Source organism: Endocarpon pusillum (genome assembly GCF_000464535.1).
Source record: "Endocarpon pusillum Z07020 unplaced genomic scaffold C741571, whole genome shotgun sequence".
In the NCBI taxonomy this organism is placed as follows: Eukaryota; Fungi; Ascomycota; class Eurotiomycetes; order Verrucariales; family Verrucariaceae; genus Endocarpon; species Endocarpon pusillum.
Genome location: NW_006913607.1, coordinates 121,986 through 146,636, shown reverse-complemented (window position 1 = coordinate 146,636; position 24,651 = coordinate 121,986). Strand labels below are relative to the sequence as shown.

At 50.1% G+C, this 24,651-nt stretch overlaps 7 protein-coding genes across 7 annotated transcripts; 3 read left to right on the top strand and 4 right to left on the bottom strand.

Moving 5' to 3' along the window:
* Positions 1-908: 908 nt before the first annotated feature.
* EPUS_04859 (uncharacterized protein) lies at positions 909-1,544 on the bottom strand (the record flags this gene model as incomplete). The annotated part of the gene is made up of 1 exon (XM_007789416.1): positions 909-1,544. One exon carries the CDS (start codon positions 1,542-1,544, stop codon positions 909-911), a length of 636 nt encoding a protein of 211 aa, XP_007787606.1.
* Positions 1,545-3,033: 1,489 nt separating this feature from the next.
* On the top strand, positions 3,034-3,477 carry EPUS_04858 (uncharacterized protein; the record flags this gene model as incomplete). The annotated part of the gene is made up of 1 exon (XM_007789415.1): positions 3,034-3,477. One exon carries the CDS (start codon positions 3,034-3,036, stop codon positions 3,475-3,477), a length of 444 nt encoding a protein of 147 aa, XP_007787605.1.
* A 967-nt stretch (positions 3,478-4,444) lies between these two features.
* On the top strand, positions 4,445-5,755 carry EPUS_04857 (uncharacterized protein; the record flags this gene model as incomplete). Its single annotated transcript, XM_007789414.1, has 2 exons — positions 4,445-4,459; positions 4,901-5,755. The coding sequence occupies 2 exons, from the start codon at positions 4,445-4,447 to the stop codon at positions 5,753-5,755; spliced, it is 870 nt and encodes a 289-aa protein (XP_007787604.1).
* Positions 5,756-7,737: 1,982 nt separating this feature from the next.
* EPUS_04856 (uncharacterized protein) lies at positions 7,738-8,064 on the top strand (the record flags this gene model as incomplete). Its single annotated transcript, XM_007789413.1, has 1 exon — positions 7,738-8,064. The coding sequence occupies one exon, from the start codon at positions 7,738-7,740 to the stop codon at positions 8,062-8,064; it is 327 nt and encodes a 108-aa protein (XP_007787603.1).
* Positions 8,065-11,925: 3,861 nt separating this feature from the next.
* EPUS_04855 (uncharacterized protein) lies at positions 11,926-13,085 on the bottom strand (the record flags this gene model as incomplete). The annotated part of the gene is made up of 2 exons (XM_007789412.1): positions 11,926-12,916; positions 12,967-13,085. The coding sequence occupies 2 exons, from the start codon at positions 13,083-13,085 to the stop codon at positions 11,926-11,928; spliced, it is 1,110 nt and encodes a 369-aa protein (XP_007787602.1).
* Positions 13,086-16,816: 3,731 nt separating this feature from the next.
* EPUS_04854 (uncharacterized protein) lies at positions 16,817-20,728 on the bottom strand (the record flags this gene model as incomplete). Its single annotated transcript, XM_007789411.1, has 3 exons — positions 16,817-17,446; positions 17,532-18,138; positions 18,186-20,728. The coding sequence occupies 3 exons, from the start codon at positions 20,726-20,728 to the stop codon at positions 16,817-16,819; spliced, it is 3,780 nt and encodes a 1,259-aa protein (XP_007787601.1).
* A 1,089-nt stretch (positions 20,729-21,817) lies between these two features.
* On the bottom strand, positions 21,818-24,353 carry EPUS_04853 (uncharacterized protein; the record flags this gene model as incomplete). The annotated part of the gene is made up of 7 exons (XM_007789410.1): positions 21,818-22,789; positions 22,932-23,114; positions 23,214-23,860; positions 23,915-24,035; positions 24,143-24,179; positions 24,236-24,245; positions 24,299-24,353. The coding sequence occupies 7 exons, from the start codon at positions 24,351-24,353 to the stop codon at positions 21,818-21,820; spliced, it is 2,025 nt and encodes a 674-aa protein (XP_007787600.1).
* Positions 24,354-24,651: the final 298 nt, after the last annotated feature.

The following is a 24,651-nucleotide window of genomic DNA, read 5'->3' as shown; positions in this document are numbered from 1 at the left end:
CATTCTTTCTATTGACTCAAACATACAGATCTCTACCCCTTCTCTCTTTTCCCCCCCAGTCCCCTCTCTCTTCTATCATTTCCATCTTCGCGTCTCTTCCCCCTCTCATTTACCAGACCCTCTCACAACGCACAGATACCGTTCCTACGCCCATACTGACCTCCCCTCTCCACCTGTGAGTGCTCGGCTAGTGCCCGTCAGAGCCCCGAAGCGTGTCATAGCTAGAGCTGGATCGGGCGCTGGAACGGGCGCGGGCGCTGGGATGCGTGATGAATGGAGGTATGAAATTACTGCCTTTTTTGGTGGCATATACTGTATGGAAGTGATGAATGAATGGGATTGGGGGGGGGTGGAATGGAAGGGGGGAGAAGGGGGTTTTGGGGCACCAAGTACTACTAGAGAGTTCATGAGAGGAGGAGGAGGAGGAGTGGAATTGATTATCAGGACTCGAGAAGTAGAGGTTTGGCGGGGAGGAGGGTTGGGACTTCATGGGCGATGGGGGCTATAAGTATATGTTCAACGTTTGCTTGTTACGCTACTGCTGCTGCTGCGGTGTGGCGATTGTAGATACTAGTAGCGGGAATGAAGAGACAATGATCATAGGGAACGGGAACGCTAGATTTTATTTCAAATTGAATTGATTCATTAGGCTATGATAATGCCTTGCATGTTTTGCTGCTGCTGCAATGTACATTTGATTGAAGCCCGAAAGAAAGCCCAGTAACTCCTCCTACGCTGTGCTGGCTATGCTATGCTTCGCTTGGTGTGTTGGTAAAACTTTTCGTTTGTTGTTCAGTCTTGAAAGCAAGTGGTTCAAAATTCAACCGATCCCATCAACTACCAATCCATCACTCATCCCCGGTTCTCGTGTTGTCGATGTTGTGGTATGGTGAAAGCGGTGTGGAGCTTTACTCAATGTTGATGCGGCGAGACTCGGGTGCAGCAGCCTTGGGAACGGTGACGGTGAGGATACCATTCTTGAGACCAGCCTTGACACCGTCTTGATTGACTCTTGCAGGGAAGGAGAAGGAACGGGTGAAGCTGCCACTGACACGCTCGGAAACCCAGTAGGTGTGTTCGGGCTCCTTCTTGCCGGATTGATCCTCGGTTTGCTTCACAACTTCGGTCGACTCCGACTCAGCAGACTCGTCCTCGACGGTGGGCTTGTGAGAAGAGTCTTTGATTTGGGCTTGCTTCTCAGGTGCTCCGAGCTCCTTTGGTCGTGTGCCCTCTTCGTGGTGAACTTCGGAACGGCCGGAGACAACTAGAGTGTGTTCGTCGGTGAATTCGATGGAGACGTCTTTCTGTTCAACGCCGGGAAGCTCGCCCTCGAGGACGTAGGCATCTTTCACTTCTTTGAGGTCGAACCGAGGGGCGAAGAAGCGTTCCTGGCTTTGCTTGGAGTTGGACTGTCGACGGCTCACTTCACCGTTGGTGAGGTCGTCCAGGAGAGAGAACAGTGGAGCAAAGTCATTTTGACGAGCGATGGATGGACCCCAGTGATAAGTGGTTGGGGCAAAGCGTGGAAAGCCGCGGAGAGACATGTTTCTTGTTGGTTTGGAAGCTTTGAAGGCTCGAGAAATTTGTGGTGATAGTCTGAAAGTTGCTCGGTATGGTTGCATGAGAAGATTGTTGTGTTCTGTGATGAAGAAAAAGAGGTTATGGGTGGATGAGGTGGATGAATTTATACATTGAGGGATGACGCCGAGAACATGCTAGAAAGGACGGGCAAACACACGCAACTGACCGCAAGCGGGTAGATGCAGGTAAACATGAAGTGACCAGAATGTGCTGGAATAGCCGTGGATGCTCCTCGAATAGGCAAGTGGTGACATGGTATTTCGGTAGGCGTCTGGAACCTTCTATGCAATTCTTCCATGACCCATCCCCACACATTGCATTTCACTGGCTCGGATCATCGTATTCCTGCAAATTCCATGCTTCGTGTCTATGTCTTGGTGGTGTGATGTTCTCCACTTCTCAGAAAATCCATGTGCTGGGTCCTTACCATCGAGTTGCTGCCTGCTTCTAGAGCTGTACTGATGTTGTAGATTCACATGCTGATGCGACGTCTGCAATACACACAACCATTCGTCAAATGAATCTAGAAGCAGGAAAGCAGCGCGTACGGTTAATAGTACTACTAGTAGTGTGCAACCTTGCTTCTGTTGGTGTAGAATCATAGTATTTCAGGACATCTTGAGGTTTGTGGTCCGTCCCATGTCCGCCAAGCAGGATATGATACCTTCCACGTGACCATTTGTATGACCTATTACTAGTAGTAGTTGGTTGCTAGCAACGCAATCTACGCAGAATATACTTCCATTGTTAGCCACTTTTGACGATGAAGCAGTGTCAACGAGCGGTAGGTGACTTAAGGGCCAGGCAACTTCAACACTGAAGAATACATGCCATGATTGTTAAACGCTAAAGTGAAACCATAACGGGCAGCGAAGACATGACTGGCTTCTCCAAAGTATTTGCCGTGACGTTTGGTATGCAATTTGGAGTGCGAACCTCGTTTCATGGCGGACTGAAGATTTAACACACTCCGAGTCTGTGATGCCCTGTCAAGGAACTCTTGGCCAGGACGACCTGATGGCCCCAAATGCTCATTTTAGAGCTATCTTAGTGGCCGTTGAGATTCGAACTAGTCAGAAATAGCTGACAGCTCATGTTGGTACATAGCAAAGCAGTCACTCTGGATGAGCGAAATTTCCCAATCATTACACACACAAAGAAACAAAGAAAACAGGCCCTGCCGATTCGCTCAAACCCCAAGTCCAGAAGTTTCACAGTGTATACTAGCCAATGCTCAAGGAGCCCTACCCGCCAGCAGTGCATAATACTTGATAAACCCGATGCGTTACCATTCTTGCACCTCATTTCAGATCCGCCAAGCCCTTGTAGCATTTTCATTGTCCCAAATTAGATAGATGGTGTCTTTTCCTCCTCCTTTTCCCAACGTACCACCTGTACGATAGTCTCCGCAGCTTGTGGCTTTCTTGCCTCGTGGTCTATTTGCGGGCAATGATGTCAAGCCTTCATGATGAGAAGCGACTATACTACTCGGATGAGGACTCTCTAGATTCTACCACCACAAGTCGGTCTACTAGGGAATTAAAACCGTCGTTAATCATTCACCCGTATCCCGGAAACGTCGCCAGGATCAGAAAATTAATCGCCACGTACAAGAATCAAATGAACCTCCTGAGGGACAATATACATCCCTCCGTCGATGGCTTGAAAATGCTGCACACGGCAGCTTGCTATCTTGACTTGCCAGAGGGGAATGACAAGCAGACGTTGAGGACCGATGCGACCAAGAAGCAGCGGCAAAGGCAAGAACAGCTTAGAGAGCTGGCCAGACTTCGAGACATGACGGAACGACTCGAGGAGGTGCTAAAATTGGTTAACCGACCAGACAAGTTTCGGGAGAAGATGGGGATGATCAAACATCATATATTGCTAGCCTGAAGGAAGATCCTCTTCTGGGCGATTACTGATTCTTGTCGTTCCGTCCGAGATTCGCCATCTGCTTGGACTATGGGTCTAAGAAGCATCGTGACGCTGGCCCCGGCATCTGGCATTTGTCCTGTTGTTATGCTTCATGCCACCAACCTACTGGTAGCTAAGGCTGAACGTAGAGCTGTGGGTAGAATTGGCTTCTTCTGTCGAAGTTACTGGTTGCTTGAATGCTGTCCGCTGTGACATGAGGGGGTTGTTCCAGCGATGAATATGTTGCCAACTTCCATAGACGGATCTTAGCGGATATTGGTTAGAAAATGTTGCAAAACAGGCGCATCGGTGAGCGGAAAGCGTCGACTTTGTCATTGGGTTTTGTCAAGGTGAAATATTCTTGATCCCAGGCGAGGAGTAAAGCTCGAGCTTTCTGGTCCCCGTCCTCAGAAGGCGCTCGACAGCGGCAAAGTTTTTTTTGTCAACGTTTTGATGATCCCGGAATTCTCTTCTGGGTCTGGATCAACTCCGGACCTTCACGTGTGATTACTGGGTTGCCATACCTGGCAAAATCTCTGAAGTTTTCCTGTACCAACTGACGAATCAGTCAGTGGAAGAGTCACCATTACGTGCTGGATTAAGGAGGACATACTGGAGGCTTCTTCTTTGCCTCGCGGAGACATTGTCGGTATAGACTAAGAACCTGACGCTGCAATCCGGAGAGTCTCATCTCATACGCACAATCACACAGATATGGCAACTCAAGGGAAGAACGTTGCTGTTTTATTGGTAGGAATGATCTGGATATGGATAAACTTTCGTCCGAAGTTGTGGACAGGCACTGCCAAACGCGGGAAGAAAGCCGAGGCTGTCACCAATTCCCAACGTCTTGGCGGACCAGACATATTTCAATTGGTAGAGTCATGCTTCCGGTGCTGCCATTTATGAACACACTCGGCTGTCCATTGCTTTGCCATCTGTCGAGATGGCGTCTTTCTCGGTGAGTACCCCATCTCCTGCACCGTAATCAGTGTATTGCTAGGGGAGCAAAGACATAATACCGTCTACTTTGAATAGCTTTCACCGACATCCTATAATTCACTACAGCAGTTACTATGCGGTACCTTTCCCCAACTGTCCAGTTTTCACCTATGCATACTACGCTGTTCACAAGTTGCCTTGGGCACGACGCATCAACGGACCTATACATAAAAAAGCGCTAGCAATTATAATCATATGCACTCTGCTAGAGGGGGTTCCTCTGTTCCAAATAGAGCCCTATCTCTCTCTCTCTTTGACGAGGTCTTGCTGCTAGCTCGAACCTTTCCGGACAAAAAGAAACTTCTAGCTAACTCCTTGCGCTTCTGACATCGATCATCCTCATTTGCCTTAAGCTCCAAACGTACTCCTTGGGCTAATTTATTTTCCCCACCCGTCACAGCGCCTCATCCGCTTCCTTGCCCGTGATGGCCATATTTACTATGGCGACGCCATTCTCCCCGCTCACACAACCGATATCCGCGCTGCCACTACCGCCCGAATCATTACCGGCGATATATTCGGCACGCACTCACTCACCAACCGCACTGCCTCCATCCGACTCCTCCTCTGTCCCCTGTCTCCCACCCAAATTGGCACAATCCGCTGTTTAGGCCTCAATTACGCCAAACACGCCGCCGAATCCAAAATGCCACTCCCCAAATACCCAGTCCTCTTCTACAAACCCGCCACCTCCGCTTCCGGACCTACGGACCCAATTCCTATCCCACTAATGGCGCAAGAAGCCGAAGGGGTGGACTATGAATGTGAATTAGTAGCTGTCATTGGCAGAGAAGCCCGCGATGTCCCCGAAGCAGGTGCACTATCTTATGTACTCGGCTACGCCGTCGGGAACGACATCTCACACCGTGAATGGCAGATCGCGCGTGGTGGTGGGCAGTGGGCTCTGGGCAAAGGATTCGATGGCTGGGCACCTTTTGGACCTGGGATTGTGTCTACGGAGCTGATTCCCAATCCTCAGGATTTAAATCTCACTACGAGGCTGAATGGAAAGGAGATGCAACAGAGTCGGACAAGCGATATGATCTTCGGTGTGGCGAAGACGATTAGCTTTTTGAGTAGGGGCACGACACTGAGACCGGGAGATTTGATCTTTACAGGGACGCCCCAAGGCGTGGGGATGGCAAGGAACCCGAAGGTCTGGTTGAAGGACGGAGATGAGGTTGAGGTTGCATTAGAGGGTGTGGGGACATGTTTTAATAAGGTGGAGTTTGAGAAACAGAAGGCAAAGTTATAATCTAGCTCTCCTTAAAACTGGGAAGCTATTTAGTATTGCATGGGCTAGCCAGTGAAAGACGCGCCCTTCCTGCCCTATCCTCAGCCAACAAAAGAGCCATCTCCTACACCTCTGTATGAGGAATGCCATTCTACCTGTGAAATAGGTCGCACTTAGCATCTAATTACCATCCCACCGTCCGGCTTGCCTTGGACTCCTAGACCATTGCTTTGGCACGTGACTAGGGCCACACTAAGCCCCCCTTGGGGCTTCCCTCTGCAGGAGGGTCCGAAGCTACGCGCCAAAAATAAAGATAGTTCCGTACACCCCTGGTTATACCCTCTATCTTCAACGCTCTATTTCTCTACCAATTCAAGCTCAAATTACTTGCAAAATGGCTCGGATACGCGTAACAAGCCGAAGAAACTGCCAAAACCCTGATCCTGCGATTAATTTGAGCCCAAAGCCGTCACGCAGGCCAAGAACAATCATTGATACTCCGCGTCGTGTACGGCTTCTTGCTGACGCAGAATCTACTGCAGGCAAAATAACTCGAAAAGAGCTATTTAAGCTACATGGCATAGGGCAAGCAGCAGGCTATCGAATCCTTAAGTCGAAAACAGCGCGTCGAAGCGAACGAATCCATAACCGTGGCCGAAAAGCAGTTTTGGCGCCTCATGAACGAGAGGCTATTGAGATAGTCGAAAATGCTTCATTTCGCTTTGGAACTGCCTCTCATTTGGCCAATGCAAGCGCTCTTGGTCTAGCTCACGGATCTGAACGTGCAATTCAACGAAATATGGCTGAATATGGTGTTGGGACGTTTGTCGCATAACAGAAAAAATACATTGCAAAATCCTCAATTGAAAAGCGTGTAATTTGGGGATTTGAGCGCCGACGTTAGATAGAAAAAGACTTTTACAACTACCGTTTTAGTGACGAATGTCACTTTGCCTATGGCCTACAACGACGGGCTCGAATTCATCGTCGTTGTGGCCAAAAGGCTCGAAATCTGCCTCAAAAGATTCAATTTCGATTGAAACGGCGCAATCAGATTTGGCACGTGTTTGCGTACATTGGCTATAATTTCAAGAGTGAGCTACACTTCTACACTGGCGTAGGGGGCTCAGGACGGCTTACATAAGCTGATTATGTGGAGATTTTGGAGGGTGTTGTTGCTCCTAATTGGGAGTCAGATTGGATACTTTTGGAGGATAATGATAATAGCCATGGCACGCGTGGTAACGCAGATAACAAGTGCAAACAAGCAAAACGATGATTAGGAATCCAATACGAATCAAATCCTCCAGAATCGCCAGATCTCAACCCTGTTGAGTCGATATAGAGGATAATCAAACAGAGGCTGAAGAATAGGGGCTAATTCTCGATCCGACAGAATTACGCAGGGCTATTGAGGAGGAATGGGATAAAATCACGCTGGAGGAGATCAATAAGGCAATTAATTCAATGCCTAAAAGAGTAGCTGCCGTAAACGAGCGAAATGGGTTGCCTACACCCTTCTGAATAGCAATAGCAAATTGTGGTGTGTACGGAACTATCTTTATTTTTGGCGCGTAGCTTCGGTCTAAGCTACTAGGTCACTTTTATTTAAAGTTGGGTTATGCTGCGCTTCAATTTTACAAAACATACCCCAAAATCAACACAAATTTCAAACAAAGAGTATCTGCCATCCACTCAATTCATATATTTCATCAATCTTCTTATGATGCATTTTGAAATCAAGAGCAAGAATGCTAGAGTTCGTGAAGAACTCGCGTCTGACTCCGCAAATCATCCTCGACAGAACATAGTCAGACCTTGCATTAGATCGCGCAAGGCAGTAATTAGCTTTGCGTTTTCGTGCTCTTGATGAAACCCTGGAGGAGAGTCTAGAGCAAGCAATTGAGTTTTTCGGGTATGGAGATGTAGATGTTTATGGTTGGCGGTTGTTAATTGAGCAAGGGTCTGAAAATGATAGCGTCGAGCTGCAACTCCCAAGTGAAATGGGATCCACCAGTAAAGCAAAGGAGCGTCTCACACGTACGAACGAACGGCTGTTGAAACAGATGTACTCAACCCCGCACCTGGCAGAGTTACACAATATCATTTTGGCGGAGATAACCATGGACTCGACTGTCTCCAGCTACGAAAGGCGCGATATGTGGCAGAGCGATGTGTTGCAGAGACAGGTCGTCAAGTATTGGTTTCTGGACTCGGCAGGGACGACTGGCGGTGAGTATGCAATCTCTTCGGTCAATTTTGACTCAGATACCACCAATCGTGGCCCATCGACAGAAGATAGCGAGACACGCATTCCAGTCGAAGATTAGCCACCGGACATTGAAGCTATTATGTTCAGACAACCTTCATATCCTCCCTTGGCGAACAATTTGGTCGCACGTACCATGAAGCTGGAAAACTTGGACCAAGCACCGGAGGGGATATCGACGTCCAAGCAGGCTCGTGCAGTGCAAGCGTTGCGAGAATATTTACAGGAGCCAGCATTGCAACCTGAGACTGTAAGTTGTGATGGCTGAAGGGACGGTATTGCCCATTGTAAAAGTGTGGTAGTTCCTTGGCATATGCTTCGGAGCTGCTGCTAGCAGCTGGAGTCATTCATACTGAGTGTATGTATATCAGGCAAAGTGACAGAAGATCTATATCATTCAGTGGTAGCTATAGGACCGTTACTTACAATTGAGCCTACTTTTCTGTTTTTGAAGTCTAAATTTAAAGGATCGAGTAGTTGAAATCTTATGGGTAGAAAAGGATACACAATCCCCAAAAATTCTCTTAGTATAAAATTAACATCGAAGAATCAGAAGAAACCTAGTTACACACAAATCTCAGTATCACAGAGGTTAGATCCTTACATGGCTCTCCATGGCTGTTTGAGTACACAGAGGAGCAGCAGCACTGCAGCTCCGAGGCACGTGCCAAGGAACTGCGACACTCTTGCAATGGGCAATTTGAAGTATGTATGAGAACCAGGCTTGGCGGACTCGCTATCACTCTGAGAATTAGCATCAGTCCCGAAATCAGTTCTACAGCGGATAGGCTCATTTCGAAACCCCTTCGAACCGAGCTCTATCGCGCTTGTCGACAACGGTGGCCAGGTTTTCCTTCAGCCTCATGCCAACACCAAATCTCGCCATCTACGACGTTCCAGACGCTAGCATCTTGCAATCTTCGTAACAGAGGAATCAATTCAATGGTCAGATGAGCGCGGCTTGCAGAGCTTGTTGACCGAGTAAATAAACAAAGATCGATGAAGGCGTTCGCATTGCCACCTGACTGCTAATCAGGAGCCACAATCTATTTGTGCGATAACTCAATCAAAACTGACCGACCTGGAGTACCCCTTCTGGTTGGCCCTCATGCCGCTCTATATGGGCCAAATCAGAGTCCAGCTCAACTTCGGCTCAGCCTCGATCAGGATGCACCTCTACGGCTCAGGCAGCTTCCTAGCGAGCTCAGTGTTATATCTCATTTTTCATCTTCGGTCTGCTTACCCCCTTGCTCCCTTGCCCAATCGATATAGACTTGGGAAGTGTCCTTTTAAGATTATAGACAACTTGTTCACAAAGATAGCATCTTAAGATGAGAAGAAGCGCCTGATTTTAGGAATATACTACCTTGTGTTGCTGAATGAGTACTTCTACTAGTACGCTTGACACAATTCTGTAGCCTTGTGTGTGACAATCTGCAGGAGATACGTAGAAAGCAAGTTGTTCTATCTAGCTAGAGGGAGGGAGCATGCGTAGATATACGTACAGATCGACTGTACGGCAGAGCGAAATTGCAGGAGAAATGGACTAATCAAACGCAGGCGAAACGCAGGGGCTTCGCATAGAAATTCCAACCAATCAGCTCTCATACAGTTCGACAGCTTACTACTTAACACTTGAATGGCACTTTAGTGTCATCAAGCATTCAATATAATCAGGCCTACTCCAGTATAACGAACTATTCCGTCACACTCAAATGCCACTTGAACGCCACTCAAATATAATCTGATTATGCTCCAAGAATACTCTGATTACGCTCAAGTCTATTTCAAACTATAATTGAATCCGTAGAGGAGAGCATGATAATACGGTAGGAGGCATAACTATCGTTACTAAGTAGCTCCAAGCCAGGAATGTTGTATCTGACGCAGTCTTGGCGGATGTCCACCTTATGCAAAGAGAATTAATTCAGTTTTCATCCTTACTGAAGGGTCAAGACTTCTGTTGCTCTAGAGGAAGCCCGGCCCTTGTACCAGAAATTAGCTACACCTAGTCCATGCTGACAATACCAATGCCTCCTACTACCGTACTAGCACTCTGAAACATAGCTTATTTTCAACCAATCTTGAGAAGGCAATTGTGAGAAATTCTATCCAATCAAAATACTGTTTCCAGCGGGAAGGAATAATAAGCTTACAGCAAATTTCAACCAACTACTTGAGCTTGGCGGACATGAAATCAGAGAGATGAAATGACGATTAACCAAAATTGATAATCAACACGCCACTGTGCTGTTCATCACCCTTTTAACATGAAGGACTTGGAGACATGTTGGATCATTGTCAAAGGTGATGAACTTATGAAACGACGTACAGAATTAGCGACCAGCAATCGGGGTCCTTATGAAGCGTCGGACTTCTTCATGGCATCGTTGGCGACGCACCTCATCTTCTGTGACTGGTCAGCCGAGAAATGGTGATGTACATTAGTCTCCTCGAGGACAGGTTCCAAAACATGACACGAAGGACTTTCTCGGTGTCTGTTCATGTGTGATATCTTCCTGTGGCAGATACGGATCAGTGTTCACCAAAACCGCATACCCATACTCAAAGAGCTGACAAATCGATATTCTCGATGTTCCAGACCTAAATGACCGAAAATCAGTCCCTCTAACCGGCCACGAAGCATCAACTGCCCGTTCCTCGGACATACACAAAGCCAGACACTGACGTTTCTCAGCCGTAGCCCCCTGATGAGGACGCCGATGAGCCACAGAGTCCACTGAAACCGACCTACGTTTAAGTTGAAAACGAAATCAAGAATCTAAAATAAAGGGCATAGGTACTGTACAAATTGAAGTTGGCTGCGAGATTGCAGTAGAAATTGACCAATCCAAAAGCAGGCAAAGCGCAGGGGTTACGCGTAGAAATTGCGTTTGACACGATATTACAGATCGATCTCGGAACATGAAGTTTTCCCGAAAGGCTTGGCGGATAGCTCCAATGACGACAAGAAGAACAAAGTCACGAGTGTGATGACCTTAATTGAAACGGTTTCGATCTTCGCTTGGCGGACGATGCCATTCATGTCTTCAGTCATTGTGACCATGCCCTTGAATAGTTGTTCGCTTGGGTGTTCTGGTAAACGACAAAGCTGTGGAGCTGATCTTGAATTAGCTTTGCTAATGTTCTGAGTGCATGATTTAGTCTTGCGATCTTTATTTAAGGAGACACAGCAGATGTTTCAACCCTCAACAATTATGTCTATATGTCATTCTCGATTCCTTTAATACGAAGCTCGAAATCATCATAGCGTCTGGAATCCTTTCCATCTGTCTGTAGGTCGCAAATTTCTGTCAGCAAGGAGTCTACCTCTCACCGTCATCACGCTTCTGTTCTGGGCTGTCTTCCACTCCTTGGGAACCTGTCGTGAGAAGCTTCCCTTTTGGGCTGCCTTTCGCTTCTGGGAGATACATCATGAGAAGCAGAAGAACAGGCACCATAGAGCTGCTGGTTGGCAGGTTGATAGTTCAATTCTACATTCTTCAAACATTTTGCGCTTGTGCAGAGCGTTGTTACCAATAAACTATCTCATTGCTTCAATCTACGATACTGAAACGAATGATTGTACGGTTAACCTTTGTCATAGGGTGGACTCAGAAAAAATTGTGGAACAACTGAACATCCAGGTGCAATTCGACGCTCATGAAATCTTCCTCTCACTCTCAGCAATCAATGGCTTACTTCAAAAATGCTTCAAACTTCCCATTTGCTAGCAACGAAAGCACAATTGCATCGTCGGGCACACCTCCAGCTGTCTCACAGCGCCCTCTATAAGCAACAGAATTACAGTACGACTTTAGGGGGCGTACTTTCGATACAAGAAGCGAGGTAGGTAAAATCATGTGGATCACAATTCACAATTTCAAATGCCAGCATGGATGGTCCAGCAGCGCAGACGTGCTCATTTCACGGGATCTGTCGGATTTACCTTTTTCACAATCAGCGGATCGATGGGCGTGGAGGGAAACGCTGGCTCCGCGCCCGGCTCAACGCCCAAAACCGCGGGCATAACCCTCGAAAACGCACTCCCCGTCTTACGATACCCAATGTCCTCTGGGGTGGCCTGATCGAAGAACACCAGAAAATTGAATCCTCCCTCCCCGAGATCCTCGATCTGGTGCGGATATGCAACAGGCACGACGTAGCAATCCCCTTGCTGCAAGTAGTACGTGACCACGTCGCCATCTGGCGACAGGATGGACATTCTTGCCTGGCCCGAGGCGACGTACCCCATCTCAGTCGTCTCGGGATGCCAGTGCGCTTCGCGCATGCCAGAAGCTGCTACGCGCAAGGAGTACATGGACAGATTGACTTCACGCAGCGCGGGCCAGAACTGGGCGCGAGCAAGTTTCGCGCTCCCATAAGGCAAATCGATAGGCGGGTTTTGAGCCTCAATGTCGAGTTTATGGGGGTCTGGAAGGCCAGCGGTAGAGGAGATATCTGAACCACTGCCCTTGGCGCGTTGTATGATGTATTGGGGTTTGGTGTCGAAGTGGATTTTGGAAAATGCGCTTGCGGACTCGGAGAAGGTGTTGCCCAGGACGGCCGGCGTCATTGCACCCATGGCGGCCCAGAAAGAGAATTCCTGCGGCTGCGGGTGCCGGAAACAGGTGATCAGTTCTGCTGGGTCAGCACCAACGTTCTCGATGTAGTAAATGGAGCCAGAGGCGACACTAAACATTTGCCCGGGTTCAACATTGAAGGCGGCGAAGACATTGTTCGTGTCGAGTATTGAAACGAGGAGCGTGCCCTTGATGCAATAGGTGATGGTGGCAGCGTTTACAGTCCAGTTGGGCGCGCGGATTGAATTAGAGGCTAGAGTCAGGCGTTGGAGCGAGAGGTTGCTGTTCTCGAGGTCGACAGCTCTGAGGAGGTCACCTGCCGGATGGAACCTAGGTGGCTGTCATAGATAGACGTGCTATTTAGGAGGGAGGTCGAATACTTGGAAGGACGAAACAGGGTGGAAATTTCACTGTGATTGCGTGCTACGGTGGACTGGAAACATCGGTGGGCAGCGATTCCGATCTGGGTTGGAGATCTGTACAACAATGAGGTCTTCATATGGTTCTTTCGCAAGACAAATGTTTGACTCCTGGTCAGCGACATACGTAAAGCTCGCTCCATCATTCACCACAAGAATTCTAAGGCAGACGCTGCATCCGAGATCTCGATCGACGAGAGGTCAGAGGTCTTTCTGAGAAGATCTTTCTACGAAGTACCCGGCGCAACCTTTCGTATTGATGATCAAGGTGGTGTTCGGCTATGCAACACTGGCCTCAATGCGAGCCAATTATGCATGAAGATGGATGTATTGAATTATTGAATTGCATGTAATACCCTCTTACCGTATGTAAGTGGAGAAAAAGGTGCTGCCACAAAAATGTAGGTGATGTGTCAGCGGCAGTGCGCTTGGGGCGAGGCCACGCGGTAAAGGGACCGGATTGGCAAGTAAACTGCTTGCTAATGCACGCAGGCATCTGCAGGCAGCCTTCGTTTGAGCAGATTTATGGGGTGCCATAAGGGTGTACTGTGAGAATGAATAAATCAATCAAGCAAGTAGAGCACCACCCAAAATATAATCAAACAACACGAAGGTGACCTTGAAAGGGGAAAGAGGGCAAAATACCTTGCCGAACGCAAATAAGAGACTCTGGATTAGAAACGAATCCTGCCTTCGCCGGAAACAGTAATACGGTTTCAGGTTCTTGGGTTCTGCTTGAAAAACGTGTGCACAAAAACTAGCAGTGATACCAGTTGGTCCAGTTTTGCACCCCACTGTAACTGAATTACCTAGGGAGATGTAGGTTAAATCAGCAAATGCTCAGGTCTGGGAACGGAACGGGCGCCTGGCAAGGTCAGTTTTGGCGATTGTATATAGCGCTATGATTGGATATCTAGCACTTCACAAGCATGCATCAAGGGGGAACGTGCAGCAAAGTTGGGGCAAGCTGAGGCTGCAGTTGTGTGCTGATGGCAGGGTAGCTGTGTGACCTTCTGCAGAGGGTGCGTAGAAAGCAAGCTGGATTATCTATCAAGGGGCAGCCTGCGTAGATATATGTACGAGTGGCCGTACTGTACAGCGAAATTAGCTGCAAGATTGCACCAATCAAAATGCAGGGGTTACGCGTAGGAAAACTACTGGTAGCTAACAGGCGCTCATACGGTCTGACAGTAGCATTCTAGCCTTATCGATCAACTCAATCGTGAAAATGGTGTGAGGAGCTCGTTCAAGCCCCTTATACACTTTGAGACCAAAGCACTCCATACCCACCGCCTGAATCTGTACAGATGCCATCACAGTTGTGCAAACATGTCGAATCTATCACCTGGCAGGCCATCAAACAGTCTCACACAACGGCCATCCAACATGCCGGGTTCCTTTGCCCAGCAGCGCCAGGTCTCATGGGTTCGATCTTTCCAGTGTATCTAGCAAATCAGAGAAACCAATCATGACCCCCATGAGATTTGCTGATCTAATCCCAGAGCTCGATTTGATTTGATTTGATTTGACTCATTTGTCAGGTTTGTTAGATGATGCTCAGAGGATTTTCATCTCACAAACAGAGTCCGCCAAGACCTTTATCTTTTCATCAAAATTAACTCTGAACATTTCAAAATAAGAGACTTTTCTGCCAAGACGTCCATTTGACTAATTTGTCAAATTTCAAAGTCTGGACTTGATTTGACGAAAGCACAGGTTTGGATTACTTGCCACAGCATTTGATTTGGTTTATTTGAGTCGATTTGATTCAAATAGACACCGTACCCTGGATTTTTCAAAAACCATGCTGAACTTTTCGATCGACCTACTTGTACGATTAGTATACACTGTTCGTTGGCCAGGCCCTGGCACGCTCTTTCCGATCAGTGTAAGCGGCCAGGAGCAGCTTAGCAAGCCATCTCCAGTTTGCAGTAGATAGTGTTGTGAGAAAGCTTACTTACTGATATGAACGATGGACGTGTCCTCGTTGCACTCTGCGCTGCCACCGTCGAATGCTATCCCGAGGATCAGGCCGCAAACATCATCTGGGGTTTGGTGCAGTGTACCATGAGCTGTACCATTTACACCATCCGCGTCTCAGTGAAGGTCGTTGATTAGAGCCTGTGCGGGCGTACTGGCGCCGACCAGTTTTCCAAAATTTGCGAAGCATTTCACGTCTCTTGATCGGCTTGTTCACACAAATAAGCGCCTGGAAGTTCAGCAGCGCCAAATTTGCTCAAGCACTGATACTATCGCTCAAGCACTTATCGGTATTGGACAAGTCTCCCCAGGCAAGAACATTTCAATGTCCATGGTTGGTGGATCGGACGCTGGCTGGCTGGCTGCAGCTGCTGAATGGCTCTTCGATCTTCGAGTGGCCTCTTGAGCACTACGGGTCAAAAGCTGCATACCAATTGCAAGGATGACAACCAAATTCAGGTTTACGTTAAGTACCAGGGACCAGTCGCAAGAGATCGAGGCACGCAGCAAGATCTACTATCTACGAGACATCAGCGAAATACTCGACATGCGAGATCGCAACGTCAACGTCTCTTATGTCTTTGGCCGGTTACCCTAGAAATCCGCGCTTTCATACACTTTTGAATCATATTTTCAACATCCAATAAACATGGAGAGAACATCCGATTATGCTCTAGGCCGCGCAGCAAGAATATTCGAAGTGGTTGTACACGACAAGGAAGGATTCGATAATGAAGCGGTCCGCTCCACATATTACTTTCGTCCAATTATGGCAACGCATCGGTAGCCTCAATGACCCAGACGTTCCCAGACCTGCAGAATCTTAGGACATACATGGATCCGGGACCCAAGAAATCTGCAGACGAGGCCTTGCAAACGTACGAGAATAGTCTTGTGAAAATTCAGAGTGAATGTGGCTGTTCCTCATGCAAGAACGGGTTCCTTCAGAAAGCGTACTGTCTCGTTGTGATCTTGAAACTATTGTGACTCTCGACCATTGTTTGGCTGGTGTCTCAGGAGCATAAAACCTCTGCCTGGGTCAGCTGTGAGTGCTATTGGTGTCGCAGGTATAACTGTACACATGGACGTGTTGTCTGAATTCTCGGACGAGCGTGAGCGAATGGGTTTCTGCCATGTCGTTCCAGGGCACATGGACATACATACATCTCAGATCTCAGCGATTGGAGTCCGTACGGGGAGGATTATTGAAAGCGACACGGATACAAGGGTTACAAGGGTTACAAGGGTTTGCAGAGCCCTGATGCTCTTAGAGACAACTACCAGGAAGTATCGCTCGCCGCTTCACCCTCTATCAGCTCCATTCAAGTGGGACTTCTTGCCAAGGATTGTGACACTGTACTCACATTTTCATTCTCGGCAGCTTTTGCTTGTATCTTTCTTCGCAGGGTTGGGGTGGTGCAGCGCAACGAACGGATCCGGTGATCAATCCTGCTACAATTCTTCTTGCGCTTAGCCCGGGTGTTGATCGGTTCAGTTGCGGGCGTAGGAGCCAGCGTATATATATATTTACGCAACTCAACTCCCAGTAAGTAAAAGAAAAATAATCGAGACCAACTACTAGTACTAGCTTCAGAAGCACGACGAGGGGGATTGCCAACTCTAACCTGTCCTATATGGACAGGAAACAAGAGAAAGCTCCTCAAAATCAAACGTGACAATAGGTATCAACCACTAGCTGCCAGTGCAACTAGCACTGACAACACCGTGCCAACAATATATATAAGCCTACCTACGCAGTGCTATTAGTACCCTATCCTCCCACCAACCAACCATGTAAAGACCCCCTCTCTCTCACCCAGCCTTCTCACACTCAGCGACCAAACTCCAAACTCGGCACGACGACCGGCCCGAACTTGACGACACCGCCGACGCCCGCATACGCACCGACGCCCGCACCGGCCGCCGCATCGGCCTGGACCATGAAATCGACGGCGAGACTCAACCTGCCGCCAGCCTTGGCGCCGCTCATATCGGTGCGGCCGAACTGGCCCTGCACGACCTCCGGGTCATACGCCACCACGGCGACGTAGTTCCTGCGGTTCATCAGGCGGCGCATCTCGCGCGGCCGGCCGTCGACGTCCTGGCCGAAGATCTCCATCATGTCTTCCTTGGTGTCGGTGGTGGCGGCGGCGGCGCCCTTGCCGCCGGCCGAGGAGGAGTGGTGGTGGTGCGACGAGTGGTGTTCGGAGCGGTGGCCGTTCTGCGGGATGTAGAGCGGTTTGTTGTTGTGGAGCAGTTTGAGGATGTACGAAGAGGGGGGTGCGTTGACCACGGGGCTGGTGATCAGCTGGAACATGGTTTTGTGCGATGAGGGGTGCGAGGGGTCGTGGAGGAGGCCGGCGCCGCAGGTCGACACGGAGCCGGAGAGGAAGGTGATGCGGATGGAGCGTTGGTGGGAGATTCCTTGCAGGGTGCGGATAAGATAGGTACGCTCGAGGTCCTGACGAGGGTGTTGTTAGAGCTAAGGGGCATGAAAGAAAGGGATTGGGTGGGAGAGGAGAGGAAGGTGGTTTGTTTGTTTGTACCTTGGATTCATGGGTCCATTGGTCTTTCAGCTCATCTAGGACATCAATGTCGCCGAAGGGACTGAGAATACCACCCATAAGACCCGACTTGCCTACCGCACGCTTGACCGAGTCGAATCCTGATCCGACGGCGCCCTTTGCACCCACCACTCCGGCGACCGAGCTCGTAACCTTACCTAACAGGTTGTATGTTCCCGTAACGGCCTTCTTCCCGGTTTGGATGGTAGTCGTCAGACTCTCCGCCGCCTCCATCCGTGGATACACAATCGGCACAGCGATCATCATGATACAATGCTGCACGGATGGCGGTAACATAGCGATCTTGGGAAATAGACCTTGGTATGTTGGGCCGGCCATGACTTGGTGCGGGTTTCTCTCACTCCTTGTGTCAGGTCCCACCACCACCAGCGCGGGGCCCAGGAATTTGACAAAATGCCATCCCGTGCCCGTAATGGTGAAGAGGTCATTGTCGTGGGAGACATTGCGGAGGATCTCGAGAGTGGTGTGGTGTTGAAAGAGCAGGTACATTTCGATACCTATGCGGCCGATGTTTTTGAACATGTTGCTGAACTGCATGTACTCTGGGTATGAGCCGAAGCCGTCGAATCTGTTCTACATCAGCAGGGACACGCAAGCTATCCGTGGTCCTCTTACATATCATGGTCATCCAGGGTGAGTATGTGCGGGATCTGGGCGAATGCCTCCCTCAGATGCGGTTGATCAAAGTGGCTGGTGTAGTAGTGGAAATAAGCATGAGAAACATCCTCTTCATGTGCCGCTGTCCATACGGCATTCTTCCTATTCTCCTTTCCACTCGTGGCGAGCCATTGTTTGAGGCTGGGAATCTCTTTCCACAACCGATCTGCGTATATCTGGCTGCCCAGTCCCAACTGGCAGTGGAATCCACCGGTTTCGGCGTGTTTCTGCATGATGTCCCTCCACATATAGCCAACACCACCAAGCCGTGCTCGTTCATTCGTGCTCACGTTAAGGCCGAAGTCATTCCCAGAGTGGGCAACAAAACGCCAGTTGGTCTCGTATCGTCCAGCGACAAGAAATTCATACCGCGTGCAGCCTAGATGGGAGGTGATTGCGTAGGTCCATTTGGCTGGTGCATCCTCCATCTTCAGATCTATCTCGTACTTGTAGAACATCCATCTCTGGTGCTGTGAAATCTGAGTCGCCTGCAATTGTCGGGGATTCGGCGACAGATCAAGACTTTGATGGATATGGATAGTAGGAGGTTGTGGTCCGTCAGTCACCAGCAATATTGAGCCAAGCCAGAGTTCGAGTTCCAAATCCATATTGGCATAACGCAAATACGGCCCAAAATAGACTCCGTTGGTTGGCACCACTTTGTAGAGATCTACTCCACTACTGGGTGGAGGTCCAGTATAGCCGGCTTGGCCAGATATGCTACCCCCCAGGCTCATCGGATTGACGTGCTCGTAGCCTGGAGTCATTGGGAGGCCAGGAGAGGCGAGCGGCTTGTTCGCGAATGAGAGACCAGGAGACGCCAACGGATGGTTGTAGGCAGAAGCCACCGGAGAGAGCGGCGTCTCGTTGAGGTTGAGCGGCGTGGGACCTTTGGGAAATTCCCATTGAGTTGATTGGGTGGGCAGGTGAATGTAATAGTATTGCCCCGAATTAGGGTCGAGATGAGCAATCCAGCCTTCTGGCAGAGGAGGAGGAGAAGCCGCGAGATTCGGAGCAGGCGCCGCTAGCACGGCCGGAGCCGGTGCTTGCTGAGGATGATGCACGACCCCATTGACTGATGGCTGTCGATGTGGAATTGCTTGCTGGTGAACTGTGTCATTGGCATAAGCGGGATGGCCCTGGCTTGAAGCTTGCGATACACTTGACGGAGTCCCTACCGGATTGACTCCCATAGCAGCCGCTAAACCTCCTATTGCTCCTCCTGCTCCTCCTGCTGCCCCTGCTGCCCCTGCTGCCCCCACTGCTCCCACTGCCCCCGCTGCCCCCGCTGTTCCCGCTGGTCTTTCCTTATCATGAGAATAGCCGGCTTGCGAACCAGGCGTTTGTGAATATGCCGGAGGTGGTTCTTCGCTCACGTGCAAACGCTGGAAATCATTCTCAAGGGGATTTGGAGGAATTCTTCCCGGCTGGTGTGGGCTATGCCGACCTTCAACTAGTCGCCCTCGAGTGGGGTCTGGGAGTGGTGGCTGTTGTTGAGCTTCTCCTGGCCCTTGATAGACGGTTGGCGGGCCGTGGGGTTGACTACCCGGTTGCTCGGTCGGCGTCCATGGACGTCGCGGAGGAGAAGCAGAGGATTGCGGATTTGGTTGCACACCAGCGTAATTGGCAGTCCTCTGCATGGCAGCTGCATTCTGAGCTTGTAGATTGGTAAGGGTAGAAGGACCCGCAATGCCTGCAGCGGCATATCTTGCTTCGATATCTGTCCCTGGTCGGGGGTTGGGTGGTACGATAGGGGTCTCAGGAGGCGGCGGTGATCCTCGTGTAGCTTTAGTAGTCGAAGTCGACGCAGTCGAACTGATTCGTTGTACCGATGCCGCATCTCGAACATTCAGCCTGCCCGCTGCTCCACCTGTCTCGGCAGACAGTGCTCCAGGTGGTGGCCAATACTGCTGATGATAGTCGGGGAATGGGTTTGTTTCTGGCCCACTTGGTCTGGGCCCAGCACCTGGCAGTTCAGGGATGCCAGATGGTGAGGCTGCAGAATGTCTCCTCGGCGCTTTCTGGAACAATCCTTCTTTGTCGGGTATCTCAGGCCCGGGAGACTCAGGAAGTGGCTTTGGCGCATTTCCGCGTCGCTCTGCAAGAGTGGCGCCAGACCTTCCATCACGCCCATCATGCGGTCGCAACGAGGTGGGGTAGTCGGATGGCGAACCAGCCTGTGTCGGTGATGCGTACGACGGCGAGCCTATCCGACCCTGCTCCGGAGACCCTACTCTTTTCTGCTCAGGAGTTGCGCCTCTTCGGAGATCAGGGTATGGATACGGGGCTTGAGAAGCATTGGTCGGTCTTGACTGGGCAAGACGTTGGCGATCATCTGGATAGGGAAGGGAAGGGATCGGATAATGACCAGAGCCAGACGTGCCAGCGGTGTGCTGGCTGTTGCTGGATGGAGTGGGCGAATTGGTGGATTCTCTTTTATGTATTCTCAGTGGTTCGACCGTCGGTGAGTTGCGATCTGTCTGTCTCGTCAAAAACCTCATGACGGCGGATCGATGGCGAGGGCAGCGCCGCGACCAGCTTGCAGGCTAATCTGCGCACACAAATGCTGCCGCAGGCGTTCCCTGAGAGTAGTATCCAAGCCAATATCCAAGCCAAAGTGTCTGCTTTTGGCGGAACAAGACAATGCAGCGCTTCATACACAGGCGCCCAGCAGCATTGGAGAATGGGTCAAGTTAGTGGATGGAACGCACAATCGTCGGGTCTTTGCATCCGGGAGAGAGGAGAGGATAGCAACATACGAAGACAGGGTGCGGATCGGCGGCAAACGGGGGAGCATAAGCGGAAGAGGTGCAGGATAAGTTGATGCTGCGGCGCTTAGTGCTGGGAGTCCAAGAGGGGGCATGTCCGGGGATGAGGATGGGGGGGACGGAGGGGGGCACACGCACTGACTAACTAGTAGTACGTAGATGCTCTTCTAGCCGCCATGCCTGACGGCGCCGAGAGGCTGGCGGCCACGATGATTCGCTATTCGCTATTCACTATTCGCTGTGCTCGCTGCCTGGTGCATTTGAGTGAGATGGCCACTGAGATGGCCACTGACAAGGGATACCTGCGCCTGGACAATGGTATTCACGGCTCAATGTCCATGTCCATGTTTGATGTACACCTGCTGTGCAGAATTACATTTTTGCCAGTCTCCTAACACCATCCTCGCCAATGCTACGCCAGCAACAGGCAGTCATCAGGCGTATATTGTGCTGCATGTCAGGTCCAGCTGGTGGCCATCAACCCAGATATGCTGTACAAATCAGAACATGTACATGATGGAATGGGAAAGCCGAGCTGACACTGATGGAATTGCTGACACTTCAAGTTCAGGACCAGGGAGCTCCCAAGTTTGTTCGATTGAATACTTGTAAAGCTGCGCCTTCAGAAGAGCAGATAAAATACACAGAATAGATGGCTTACCACCCTCCGCTTGCTTCCAACCAAAATTAGAGCGTGCAATGGGTATCATAGATGCAAAGTACGGCGAGACAGATAGTGCAGCGTGCCCAAAAGAAGCCCAATCGGCATGGAAGGACCATGAGCACATTGTTCAAGAGACTCTATATACAGCAGTGCAAGCTTCATAGCCCAAAGTTGACGACCTGAAGACCTTGCTCAAGCATGATATCACTCCAGTTCACATCGGACGATTGCCCCGTGAGCATGAATCGCTGTGTCTGTTGCTCGTAAACGATCTGGAGAGCATGCCGCGTTGCGGTGGTGTTGCTGCCGATGCTTCTCTTCTCCATGCTCGAAATCAGCTCAAGCGCCAGCATCTTCTCGTTGCCATCGATCGATGCGAATCCGGCCATGAACAACGGAAAGATGATGAATCGACGGTGGTATTGCTCGCTGCTGACCACGCGGTTGCCAATCCGTAATATTTCCGAAACACTTTCCGCAATCTCGTGATCGCACTCAGGTCCACTGTCAAGTCGTTGCGACGGCCACATGCTGGTGTGAGAATATATCAGACATGCCCGGTAAAGGGCGCTTGCATGTTCGAAAGACTGCCGCGACCGGGGTGGAAGCATTTCGGGCTGTTGTCCAAGCATCAGAGTGCTGGGCGAAAGCCAGAGCTGGCGAAGGGCCTCTTGTAGCTCATAGACCCTCTGTTGTCGGAGTTTGGTGCTCACATGCCGGTGATGTGATCCCATCTCTTGACTATCAAATGCCAGAGCAGTCGCGTCTCTCCGAAGCTCCTGAGCGAGAAGACCAAGTCGAACCGCAAGCACTGTGACCTCATAGTTTAATTGTAAAATGGTGGGTAGGGACTCTGTCTCCCCGGCATAGATGATGCTCGATCCATCAGGACTCAACGGATAGAGGTGAAAGCTGGGCGGTGGCATCATGTCGTTCTTCAGCATTGTGCCCACAAATTCTCCCGTGCCAGCACCGCTGAACAAAGCGTACAGGTCAATGTTGCAAATCCACCAGGTAATGAATGGAAACTGTTCGCCACCAAAAACCTCCCGCCTGAGCAACGATATTCGGAGGAGCTGGGCAAGATGGGATGACCATAAATTCGATCCACCAATCTCGGCGGCTGCGATCTATCGAGAGCAATCAGCAACCTATGCAATTTGCAGACGAAAATAAATGTTCCATATCGAATCACTGAGACATAGTTGGTCCACAGCTTCTTCTGTCAGGCTGGGCATATAGAGGAAGAGGCTCCAGGGTGAATGTACTCACTTCGTAAACGAGCAACAGGAAATGGGTAAGAAATGCACCGTCAGAGGAGAGGTCATCGGCACTGCGAAGGTTGCTCTGTAGAGCTGGCAGAGCCTTTTGGTAATGCTGCAAAGCATCCAATCGTTCACTGCCTTCCTGATGGGCCAGACCCAAGGCTGCAACAGCCATCATTGCGTGAAAAAGCTAATCAGTAAATCGTCAGTGCTTTGACCTTCAGTCGATCACAAGTCACCAGAAAGGATGGATCCATGGTGGGACCTGATCGAGGTGATTGATTCTTACAGGTGGAAAGAGGCGTGCCGCATGCTCCAGCACTTCAATTCCCGACCCTCGAATGGATGCCTGAGCCATACTTTCATGCTCGACCTGGGCTAGTTGCTGCCAGATGTGATTTCTGAAATGTTGTAAAAGATGGGCGTCTTGTCCACCTTCAGCGGCACGCTGCATCAATGATTGTGTTGGTTCCGTGTCCGCGAGACTGTCAAGAATCGGAATGCTGGCTCCTGACGAATGCGTGGTAAGTCGAGGAGGAGTTGGCGAGTGGAAATCCTTCCATTGCAACGTAGCCCTCCTGGTCGCATCTTCAAAACGTGGTAAGATGACCACATTGGGATCCTCACTGTCCTGATAAACACCATCCACTTGATGTGAATTATCAACACCAGGCTCCCTCCCCTGGCTGCTTGCCATCGAAGCAGCTAAAGAGCCTCGCCTTAGCGGCGACAAGCGAAGAATCTTCACCTCGGCGTCATCACCGTATTCTGGCAGATGTTGAAAACTTTCCGGGTTGACGATGACGTTGTACGTTCCAGGACTCGTACACTCAGCCTTTTTCTCTCGCTCCTCGTCCGTTCTCAGCGTCGCAAATGCAGGCAAATCGTCCGGTCCAGATACGCTGCTAGGAGCTTCGGTGGCGGTCGGCGAGGTAGCTGGGGGACTTTCAGCCTTTCCGCCATCACATCAAGAGGAACGGTGGTTCGTACGATCCCATACAGAGCTGCCCAAGGTAGATACATCTTGCATCCGTTCGACAACTCGGGGCGTATCGTCACGAAAAGAGAGCCGCGGGCTGTAATCACACGTGTGGCCAAGGCGCGTGCATTGCTGTTATCGAGTTTAGCATGTACTCAGAATGTGCTGGAGACAGACCTTACGCCACAGATCGGGCGACCCTCATCACATTTCACTGTGTCTCGTCAGGTCGGTCTCACTGGGAAAGAATATACACTGGCAAAAACCTTTTCTTGTCTGTCGAGGTCAGCAACAATCAACGCGGATGACGAGAGTCGAAGAAGACAACATACCCTGCACGTCCTACAAACAGGTCAGTTAGACTCTGTGAAGGTTTGAGATAAAAAAGTACGCACCAGCACCCGGTCCTTGATCGTGGGGGTAGCCGCGCTCGTGGGGGGACAGTGACATTGGTGGTTCCCAGTATCAGGCTTCGACTGGAGCTAGCTGGAGCAGAGGGATCATCTTTGGGAGCAATCGCTGGCAGGCGTACTGTGGGCTTCTTTGACGGCTCTCCTTTTTGAACCCCCTGCATCACCAGAGTGGTGATCGTCATGGGGAGGATAGGACGGAGATACGACGTGCAGGAGACTCAAGCACAGGGTAGTAGTCGCATTGGGGTATCTGGGCAAGTAGATTGCAGGAGCTGAGTTTCCGCGTGCAGCCGGGTTATGAAATAGAGCTGCGACTGAGCCACAGTACCGGCAAA